The 11,962-nt window shown below is 43.3% G+C and overlaps 1 protein-coding gene across 8 annotated transcripts in view; it reads right to left on the minus strand.

The window, feature by feature from the left end:
* The window catches only part of L1CAM (L1 cell adhesion molecule), a 113,822-nt gene that overhangs the window by 84,840 nt on the left and 17,020 nt on the right, over nt 1–11,962 (minus strand). For all 8 annotated transcript variants that reach the window (XM_078386560.1, XM_078386563.1, XM_078386566.1 and 5 more), the window contains exon 2: nt 1,372–1,561. In XM_078386560.1, coding sequence (XP_078242686.1) covers nt 1,372–1,561 — 190 coding nt within the window. The remainder of the gene's footprint in view (nt 1–1,371; nt 1,562–11,962) is intronic.

Here is an 11,962-nt window from a genome sequence, read left to right on the forward strand (position 1 = left end):
TTAAAATTCAGGCAATGAGGCAGGACAGTGCCATGATAAAAGCCTCATCTGAAATCACTCTGAGCCTTGCCTAGGGAGGAAGCAGAATGAAAAAAAAAACCCTACAAACCCTCCCCACGGTGCAGAGCATCTCCTCCATCTGCCTCCCAGATTCTGCTGTCCTTGGTGCTGAAACTGGTTTGCAAATCTCATTACAGTGCAAAGAGAAAAGAGGCTGATTCAAATGGAGCATTTTTACCTCAGCTAAGGAGGAACAAGAATGCAATACCTACAACTTCCCTTAAACTTGGCAAATTATAATTTCATCAGAAGCCTAGGGAAACTGCATCACTGCATCAGTTATTGCAGTGGGATCTATTAAACAGATTTCTGGACTTTGCTCTCAAGAACCATGGATCAAATTTCTTCCACCACAGACGCTCTGAATTGCTTTCTGTCTCTTAGCCCTACATTTCCACCTACATGCAGAATTGTCACCACCCATTCCACACAGTTGTTTTGAGAAGAGCAGAAAGAGATGTTGAAAGGGCAACAGAAATTAGAAGGAATATGAATGGTTAGTGAAACAACCATCAGATGGTGAGACTGACTTACAGAAAGATGATCACAATAATAGACTACAGCTGAGTGGGTGAGAGAATAGCAAACCCAGTGTCCCTCTACAGTAGGCTTATACACAGCTTTCTTTTCTGTGTCCCATGCTTCCCTCCTCTTTCTGTTGACATTTCCACCAGCTCTGCATATTCACTCATCTAAACATGTGTTGCACTCATTGATGCACCACTATTCATACCAGTCATGCCCTCTAACCTGTCTACTGGCAGGTAGCTGTGTTGCTGCTAACCATGCAAACAGATCTGAGATAATGTTGGAGACTGGAATATCACAGAGCACTGATTACTTCCTTAAGCAGGGGAAAGCTTCTGTGCAAATACTGTGAAGAGCATTTGGGTGGGGAGGGGGCCTCCCTTGAAGTGACATGTTACAGGTTCACCTTTCTCTTAGCTTCCATGTAGATTTCAAACAGGGCTGTTCTTAGCTGAACCAGCAAACGTAGTTTGGGAGGAGGTCGACAAACAAAAATGTGTGGTATTATTACAGAAGACTGCGACGTAATGCAAACACAGGGAGAGATGTGACCATATGGAGGCCATTGTAATAAGCAACACCAACAAGCATTGTAAAAGTTGCCAGAGCCTTGGAAAGCTACAGCCATAAGGAAAGACATTGCCAAAATGCATCACCATCACTAGTGCTCACATTTAGGAAAACATGTCACAATGGTGCTCACAGTTCACAAGTAGCAGTAAATCCCACACCACCTCGTTTAAGCCACATGACAAAGATATATAGAATGCCTTCACTACTCACAGCCTTCAGGAAACTTGATGGATGCTGCTGGGTCACAGAGAAGCAGAACCAATGGCCAGCACATCAGCAAATAGGCCGGCGTTGAAGCCATCTTCCCTGGCTCCTTGGCCCAGGGCCACTCACTAAACCTGGGCAGAAGTACAGCAAAGGCGAAGAAAGCAGCATGCAAACCTCTGCGAGAGACTTGCGGCTGAAGGGGGTAGAAGGAGAGAAGGGGAGGGAAGGGGGAGGGAGGGACAGAGGGGGAGAGAGAGAGAGAGAGAGAGAGAGAGAGAGAGAGACCATTAGCCAAAAAAAAAAAAAAACCACACACATCTGTGTAATTGTGATTCCCCCCTCCCCCACAAAACATCATCTCCCCAAGGACTACTGCACAGACAGCAACAAGGAACTGGAGAGAAAGAGGGAGTTAATGAAGCCTTGTCTTTATTTATTTCTGCCGTCCTTCACTTGTTGGAGGAGAGAGTTGTGTGCACAAGTGGGTAAACAAGTAGCATAGAATTCCCACTCCCGTCCCCACCCCAAATTGGAAGGTTTCAAAAGAGGGAAAGAAAAGAAGAGGATTCTTAAATGAGGAGTAAAGGCAAAACATCACACAACTTGGCCTAGAGAGAATTCATGGCACAGTGCATTTTTCAGGGCAGAAAGAAAAGGGGAGGAACCCTTTTGTTCCAGAAGGAAAGATAGGTCATGAGAAGGCAAAATCAATTGGATGTAGTGGGGTGTGTGCGTGCAGAAAGGTTTGTGGGGATCAGAAAGCGAGTGGTGATAGAAAGAGGACGGAAGGGAGGAAACAGTGGGCTGATGGCTGGAGACAGCAAAGTGAGGAAGTTGGGAGAGTAAAGAGAGACACCGACAAGATGGAAAATGAAAGAGAGGGAAATGAAATAAGGAGAAAAAGACTTGAATTTACATACAAACTGAAAGATAACATAGATACACGGAAAGGCATGATCCTAATAGTTCACACGGATACTTCAGTTTTTATCCCTTGACTGTCAATTTTCATACTCTATCCCACGCCTTGCTTTCTTCAACAATTTTTTTTCATGAATGGAGAGGTATGGACAACTCCATATAAGGGGTAGGATTATTTCTGAACCAACCCTGGAATCTGTGTATTACAAGCAGCTTCCAGTCTGATCTAGCAGTTGTGTGGGAGATGATGCTAACATGACTCAGAGATTCTCCTGGATCACACTAGATTGAAGACAGGTGAACCTTAGGCCCTCCAAAATGGTATACTATATTCTCCAAAATCCTTGGAAGCCCCAGCCAGAATGGCCAATAGCAAGAGATTTTGGAATTATATTCACCAATATGTGGCAGGTCAAAGGTCTTCCACTCTCATATGAGGTACTGCACTGCATGCTCAGAAACTTCCAGTATGGAAGGACAGCAACATCTTTGTCTATCTTGTGCCATTCTAGAAGCTGTCGCTCACACAAGATGTGTCTGGGAGACACACCCTAAATATAGGAAGCCTTATGCTCAGATTCAGCAGGCTGGATAGCTCAGGGGTTTAGGTATCTGGCCATGTAGCCAGAAGTTGGGAGTTTGATTCCCCACTGTGCTTCCTGCAAGTAAAGGCAGCCTGTGTCACCTTGGGCAAGCTGCACAGTCCCAGGGCATCCCCAGTAGAAAGGAACAATAAGCTACAGAAGTACTCTCTTCTGTAGGGACGTGGTGGCGCTGTGGGCTAAACTGCAGAAGCCTGTGCTGCAGGGTCAGAAGATCCGGCAGTCGTAAGATCGAATCCACGCAACGGAATGAGCGCCCGTCGCTTGTCCCAGCTCCCGCCAACCTAGCGGTTTGAAAGCATGCAAATGCGAGTAGATTAATAGGGACCACCTCGGTGGGAAGGTAACAGCATTCTATGTCTAAGTCGCACTGGCCATGTGACCACGGAAAGATTGTCTTCGGACAAAACGCTGGCTCTATGGCTTGAAGAGCGGGATGAGCGCCGCCCCCTAGAGTCGGACACGACTGGACAAAAATTGTCAAGGGGAACCTTTACTCTCTTCTGTGGAAAATCCTGAAGAAACCATGAGTCAGAATTGACCTGACAGTGCATGATTATCATTATTAGTATGTTCAGAGGCTCCCAGCACAGCAGGAAATAGTCAACATTTAATGACACCCACATGTTCTTGTTCTGTGATTTTACAGAGTGCGCTGATTGTCTCCAGGCAATCCTCTGTAAGATCCTCTGCATGGGCTTCACTTCCCCTCATAGATATGGAATCCACTCCAAATGCTACAATCCATGCCATTGTTGGGATTGAGGCTAATCATTCTTTTCCAAACTATCCAAAGTGGAAACAAGTGGTCTCACTCATCCCGAGTGAGTACAGATGGCAACTGACTATGGCATGTATATAGCTACTTGCTAAGCCAGTGATCCATAGCAGCCTATACAGTGCTATGATCCTTCCTCTCCCATTTTCCCCAAAGGGGTGAGCAAATGGAGGAGTATGGTAAAATTACTCATCCTGCCTTCCAGAACAATGCAACCAGCCAGCTTACCACTCATTTTAAAAATGCATTAATCAATCTGTGGTAAAAGGAACCAACATGGGGTATTGGGTAGAGGACTGGCCCAAGGCTTAGAATATCCAGCTTCAGACCCTCATGACGCTCATTGGATTAACTTGGACTGACTGCTGTGCATGTCAACATAGCCTACCTCACAGGTTTGTTGTGAGGATAAAGTGGGGAAGCATAAAGCTATTTAGGAAAGATGGAATATAACCATATAAATTGATGTCTATTATGTTATTGTTAACCTCCCAGAGTGGCCTTGGCAGCTAGATGGGCAGTATAAAAGTCAAGCCAAACCAACCAACCAACCAACCAACCAGAGGAAAGGCAGATAAAAATGCAACTCATACAGATCAATGTGACTAATCAATTCACTCTTGTTAATCAACAGTTGGTATTCACCAATTGCGGGCATGGAGTCTAGGACTGGCAAATACCCTGGATTCCATTAATCCAGAGGAAAAATACTATGTATGGCCCCTACATTCCACCACCAAGACCCCCTGACTGCTACCCCCCATTTCCCTCCGGTGTCTCCCGTCTTTCTCTATTCATCTGGCAATTACCAAGCGAGGGGCTTATGTTGTTAGCACGGCAGGGGCCCAGCGAACAGCAGCCGGGATGCAGATGGAGCCAAGGGGCAGCTACAGGGAGCTGAATTATTTAAGGGGGGGGGAAGGGAGATGGCAACCTGTCAGCCATGTATTGAAGGAGGGGAGGGACAGGGAAGGAAGGGGGAACCCCCACAGGGGACAGGCCATGATTCTGATTATGCTGCCAAGGAAGGTCAAGGCATTGCAAATAAAAGAGCGGGTGGGGGGGAGGTTAGAGGTAGGGGGAGGATGGAAGATGAATCACAGCTGAGGAAAATGGAGATGTTCCTATTGTTTGTCCTTTCAAATCAAAGGAAAATAGAGCTGAAGGAACCAGGTATGCTTATTTAGCTTAAAGAAGGGGAAATTAGTCACTGAGAGACTGCTCCCCAGTTGTTGCTTTATTTTTTTAAAGGTGTTTTTTTTTAAATGTCAGGTAGTTCACCCAATAGATAAAGGGTAGATTATAAGCAGTATAATGATTACACAAGACTTTTCTTATCAGACCAGGGCCAATGCATATCTAGGGCCAGCCTTGTGTTGACACCAGCCAGCCAAGACTTCTGAAGAAAAATCCCAGGGAAAGTGTGGTCACCACTGTTGCTTATGCTCAGCCACTGGTAACACACTTAAGAAAACTCACCTGTTTAGACCCCAGCCCCCAGAATCTCCTTGCCAACATCGACAGTGATCATGCTGGTTAGTGGGTTCTGGGAGGTGTACTCCACAGAAGTAATTTTCCCACAGAGTGCTGTCCTCTGAAGATGCCGGCCACAGAGACTGGCGAAACGTTAGGAAGAACAACCTTCAGAACACGGCCAAAGAGCCTGAAAAATGCACAACAACCAATTTTCCCACCCTCTGGCATCAGGATAAGGCTGCCAACATCCAACCTAACAGAGAGCAGCAGAGAACGCAAAAGCTTGCACAGTTCTACAATAATTTGAGTATTCTTAATAACTAATAACTTTACTGCCCAATAATAATTTTGCGTTCTCCCCCCCCCCATGTGGACCAGGACGGCTATCTCATTATTATTGTTTATCTGATCATCACATTGCCATTTTATTTCATTTCATTTCCGTTACCCTGCTAATAGCCATTGAGAAACCTATTTGCCATTAATTTAATCCTTTTAAAAAGCACTTTCCAGCTGTCCCTGAACCTTGTAGCAGCCGACTGCCTGTTCTAATCAGGAGTTACCTGAAGACACTATTTCCTTTTAGTCAAACCTAAATCTATTGTCGTCAATTTAATTAGGTGACCCTAGTTACTAGCATGAAAACAAGAGAAAGAAAAAAAATCTTAATTTGGAATAAGCTGCTTAAGGAGGTAGTGGAAACCTCACCTCCATCTTTAATGGTGGGAAATGCAAGAGAAGGTCTTATCAAATATGCTTTTTGGAAGGAACAAAACTGACTACACAGTGGGAAATTGGACCTTGGAACCTTAGCCATGTCAAATGGATGGGGCATTGTTCTATATGTAGAACTCCACAGTGCAAACCCCATTTGTTATGCACCACCAACCAATGGAGTATATTTAAATTGACATCAGAAATGGTAATCAAATGCAATCAGGATAAGGTTGAAGAGGACGAGCCAATTTTCCTTTGATCATTGTAATTATGGATACGAATCTGGGCCTTTAGAGTTAATGTTTAGTGAAATCAGTCAGTGCAGCCTTTATATTATAACACTAAGGTGGCCATATGAAAAGGAAGATTGGGCACCTGTACTTTTATTAGTTGTGCACAAGAGGGAATTTCAGCAGGTATCACTTTTGGGACAGATGCCAATCAACCAAGCCATTCCTGGCTTCCATTGTCAGCCACTGCACTACAGCCTCAATATGTCCTATCAGCAAACTCTTAATATTCCATCACAATACAAACAACATCTTAAACATGCCATGTGCCACTGTTGGGAAAGATGTGCACCTTTCCGCCAACTAAAGTCAACTAATAACATCAATACTAGAAAATGTTGAGGAATCCACATTGGCCAATCAATGGGAAAGATATACACTCTTTCTCAAATGGACCAAGGCTGACTAATTAATGAGACAGGTGATTCGAGATTATAAATCAAATAAAAATCAAAACGTTAATAGGCAAAGGTGCTACGGGTGATAAAGGTACTGCCAAGCACAGCCCTGAATACCCCCATCAGCCATTATTGATTTGCTTGAAGCAACCATGTTACTAGCTTTCATGGTTTTCTTTCAAGTAAAGCACTTGTGGCCAATGCAGTTATACTTCTAGCCTCAGCTCAAAGAAAGCTGAACCCACTATAAACAGTCATTCCTGGCAAGGTCATGAAGTAACAGCAGCCAAACTGAACTTGATACCGTTCTGGATAACAACAGTGGCCACTACCCTGAGCCAAGCCCACTGCCCTGTGGCAGATGGTTGCTGAGAGCAAGGAAGAGCCCGTTCATTGCGAGACTGCTAATAGGCACAAGCACATGCTCATGCACAAAGCCACTTTTCCAGATGGCCTCAGTACCTCAACCTAAATTGCTCCAGATTAATCAACACTTCCATCCTTAGGGTATTCAGACCATGAAGTGGTGCCAGTTCAATGGTACAAGAAGCATATAAGAAGCAGGGATATCCCTAAGATTAAATACAAATATTTTTTATCAGTATGTTCTAGATTTTTAAAAAAAACTTTTTAATGTTACTTCATTTCTATGTTTTAACTGTCTTTGCTTTTTAAAATCTGAGTCACATTCACAGGACAATGGTAAGATATACGTTAAATAAGAAAATAAAGTGCCCTGTCATCAATGTGATGGACACCTTGGGCCGCAAATCTGTGCCGCTATGAAAGAGCCACAGAGTGGTAGACAGAGAAGCACTGATCCAAAGCGGAATGAAATGTTCTCCTGCACCAACCTCACGGCAACAAGCAGGAGCTGAGCAAGAACAGAGATCTTACAGCATCTTCTGTTCATTTCCATGTGGCTGAATTGCACAGGAAATCTTTCCTAGTAGACTGGGTCTGTATTAATTAGTCTGAAGAAACTGATTCACTTATTTTATTGTTTATTGTTTAGCAATTATGGGCCGGTTTGTGCCAATTGAATCTTCTGCCTCAGAAAACAAAACACTCTCAGGCCATAAACGCACAACCAAAGACACAGGCTGCATACAGGCTTGACTCTGCCTTTCAGACTTGGCTCTCCCATCTCTTGTCACCTCATCTCCTTGTTCACATCCCATCTACCCCCCCTCCACTACCCCCCATACTCTTTCTCTCGCCCCTCACCGGCTCTGCATGACCCAGCCCTTCCCCCTCCCTTGCAATCGAAGGCCTCTCTTTTTTTTTTTAACCTTTTCATATTTCCTCTCCCTTGGCAAAACAAACATCCTGGAAGCAGGAGAATTAATGAAGGTGGTGACAGGTCTTGTCAAAAGCCCCTGTAACAGGAGCTGCAAATAGGGTGTGGGTGGGTGCGAGATGAGCTCCATGGGATACGGTGCTGGAGAAATGGAATCTGAAGACAGGTCCTGATCAAAGAACCTGAGAGCATTTGGCATGTTCTAAAGCAGCTCCCACCTTACTCTCTGCCACTTGTAACAGCAGCAGCTTCCCCCCATAGAAAACAAACTCTTTCATGACCTCTGAAGACCCAAACACACCCTTCCTCAAGGCAATATTACAGCCAACATCTCCCCTGAGGCAGGCAGAGATCCTTTTAACTTGGACCATCAGCTGACTGCTTAGTCATCTGTCCTTTAATTTATTTGAGGGCAAATTGGTTACATTTATTGCCAAAATACTGCCAAGGAGTCAAACTGGACAAAACACAAGATCAAACTAGGTTAAGGTGCATGCCCCAGTGCCAAAATTATGATTTCTCCGCAGAACATCCAGGACACAGCCTCCAGTAAAAGAATGTTAGGAAGCAACAGCACCAATTTCACCAGATGCACAGATGAACCTCTGACTCACGATAATGATTTGTACAATTTAATACATAAAAGCTACTATTTCATTTTGGAAGAAGCAGCCAATTTCAATACTCTTAAATTGCATGTTATAGCAATGTGAAAGAATATCTTTCTTTCCCCCTGCCAAAAATAAAAAAGGAAGTGAGCCCTTAACTCTTAGCCTCACCAATTAAAAATTTCCCTACCAGTTAATAAGCTAAATATTGATTTGACTCATTTGTAGATTTAAAAATTGCCAGCTTCGCTTTTAACAAATGTATTTGCTCCATCTTCCATAACAGATCAAGAAATACAGACGCCTCCCGGGCAGAGAACAGAAAGTTGTTAATCTATTGCTTTTCTCCATCCCATCAAATATATATCGCCACACCCCAAAAATACATGTCAGAGGCTGCTACTTCTCATTTTCAGTTCCAAGAACCTGACTCAGACACTCTGAGGTCTGATTTGCCACCCTCTAGAGGTGACATAGAGCTTAGCAATTGGCTTAATTTCCAAACAACAGAACCTCTCCTATCCTATGCAATTAACCGGATCTCTTGTGTTTCACTTAGAGAGTCATCTGTGGCAGCGGTGTTTAATAAGAAAGTGAAAGGGGGAATTAGAAGCTGTTGCTCAGCTCGCACAGGGAAGGGAAGAGATTTAGAAATTTTGAGGGGACAAATCCTCTGGCATCCCACCAAGGTTTCAAAGACTTCCTTCCCTGCATCAGTTATAGCCAGAGAACTAACCCAAGTTCTTATCTACTCTACACAAATCATTGCTTTTCTACAGATTGAAGTGCCACATTAATCTTTGCTGTTAATACAGATTAGTTATCTTTATCTGATTTAATGATAGTTTTTTTTCTGCTAAAGAGAATTATTTTTAAAAGTACTGTAGCCTTCTCTCCTCCCCCCTTCCCTCCTTCTTTTGCTGTCTTTCGAATGCACAGAGGAGCAGGAGGGCAGGCTGTCACCCATTCCACAGTAGCAATTGTATCAGAATTAATTAACATGGAGTACAAGGTGCAATCAATTACCTACTGGGCTCTCTCCCCCACAGGAGAAGGGAGAGTCATCTGTTGAGGATGCATCCGCTCAGGAATTCCTGGACTGAGTGTTGGGAGGGGGGGAGCCGTCAGCCTCCAACCTTCCTTCCAGCTCTACTGCACTTGGATTCTCTGATTCTATTGTTGTGCATGAGATACCTATCCATTGTATGCTGTGCTCCTACATTTTGTAATTAGACATCTTACTGCAGGAGCGGGCAACCTGCAATACTCAAATGTCGCTGGACTGGCACTCCCATCGTATCTAGTCACGGCTAATGCTGGCTCAGGCTGATGGGAGTTGCAGTCTGCTAGCCTCTGGATCACAAGCTGCCACCCTGTCTTCCTTTTCTTTTATTCATGTAGCTGTATAATTGTCTTACATCTTAGGAAGAGATACAAGCTGTTTATTGGTTGTTCTTGTCATTAAAAATATAATTATTATTACTACAAGCTTTTATTAATAATATTATTTATTTTATTTATTCAAAATATTTATACCCTGCTTTTTTTTCCTTCAAGAGGACCCGGGGTGGCTTACAATATTAAAAGAAACATTTAAAAAAAAAACCAGGGCTCCCATCATCACTACCTTCACCAATGAAACCCAGAGCAATGTAGTAATTGGGCTGGAATGGCTGTATTCACATTTCATGCTAACAAAGTGCTAAGCAAAGACAATGTTAATTGAGCAAAGCCATCCAGTAAATATGACTGGCTCTTCCATTAGACAGAGTGAGGCAGCCATCTCAGCCAACATGTTTGGGTCTGGAGATGTTACCAAAACTGGGCAAATTTTATTAAATCTGTTGCTATAATTTTTTAATGGCCAGAAATAGGGAGAATCATGTTCGATTCACTGTCTCATGAGCCTTCAGACATGGCTAGCTTAGGCACCATGCATCTTGGCAGGCATGGGTCATTCCCTTCTCTTCTTCAGGAAACAAAATGTCTCGGGCTAGCCCTGTTTGTGACTGATGTTCTGAAGGGATCCCATTTCTTGTACCATCAATTTTTCACATCAGAGTGGTTCTTTAATTATAGGAACAGTGCAGCAGCTGAATTTTTGGAGTATACTGATAGTCTGGATTCATTTCAGTTTGGAGTTAGGCAGCACCATCATACTGAGACGGTTCTGGTCATTCTGCTTTATGACCTGTTAAGGGAAACTGACCAAGGGAGTGTTACTTGTTGATTCTCCTGAATCTCTCAGTACCCTTACTATAGTAGTGATTTCCAGAACAGGTTGAATGTCTCCTTTCAGATATTAGGTACTGGACACTATTATAATATGGTGCTGTGAATCAAGACTAGACTAGAATTCACAATTAGGTTTTTCTATGTATGCACTGTTCAATTTGGGCACGTCACTTATCTCACAGTCTCAGGTAACAGGGATCTTTAAAAGCTGATGGTGGCACTTCCTCCAGGGAAAGCGAGACTCAATTAGACGCTGGGGGAGAATAGGGCAGCAAAAGATGCTCAAACCAAAAAAGTAGGTGGGGCCAAAACCAAGTGTGTCTGCTCCTTTTCACTGTCTCCCACAGTCATACACATCCATCGATACACACAGTCACACCTATTTGCAAACACATATACATGCCCATCTCATTCAGATATAGCTCTTTCATAGCCTCCAGAGAAGGGAGGGTCAAGGCCTGGGAAGCACACCAGGTCTACTAATAGCTAATTCCCCAACCCTGAGTTATCTGCATGCTTTATAACAGTAACTTACCTGCCATGGTGCAGAAAAATGACTACTGATTGTAATATGGAGACTTAGATTCAGATGTTTCTCTCTCCTATCTAGGAGAAGAATTGTAAACATAAATCCTCAGAAGTAACAAATTCACCAAGATATCTAGGATTTCTCCCCATAGAAATGTGAATAAAAATTAGAGACAGTTCTTACACATTTACTTGGAACTCATTGTGTTCAAAAAGGTTTACTTCCTAGTAAGCACATTCACCTCATAATCAGTTTCGCATCTAATCCACAACAGGAGATTGTGAGGGATGACAGGAGTGGCAATCAAACAATATTTGATTGGACTCAATATTTGATTGGACAAGGACTCAGACAAGCCATTCTGAGGCAAGCCTTAGTCAAGGCATCACTCCCTCGGCTCAGTCCCCTCCCCCACTTGCATTTTCAAAGTAATACTATTGACCCACCACACATTCTCTGAGATCTCGTTATGTTCAGTGAGGCTTACATTCCAGTATATTTCAGTTACACCAACTTTTCAGCCGAAAAGGAACATTCTGTGTTTTCTTCCCACATTTTTTCCTTTAAAAGGCAACTGAGTCAAGAGAGAACAACTGTTCGATGTCCCACAGAAGGACTTAGGGGAAAAAAAATCTGTTTTGATCCATGGCACAGCTGGAAATTGTAATTCAGTTTAATTAGTATGAGATCTGAGTTATTTGCCAAAATAGAGTTCAAGGGGGAGATTGTTAATCAAATCC

This window comes from Pogona vitticeps, chromosome 2 (assembly GCF_051106095.1).
Source record: "Pogona vitticeps strain Pit_001003342236 chromosome 2, PviZW2.1, whole genome shotgun sequence".
Classification (NCBI taxonomy): domain Eukaryota; kingdom Metazoa; phylum Chordata; class Lepidosauria; order Squamata; family Agamidae; genus Pogona; species Pogona vitticeps.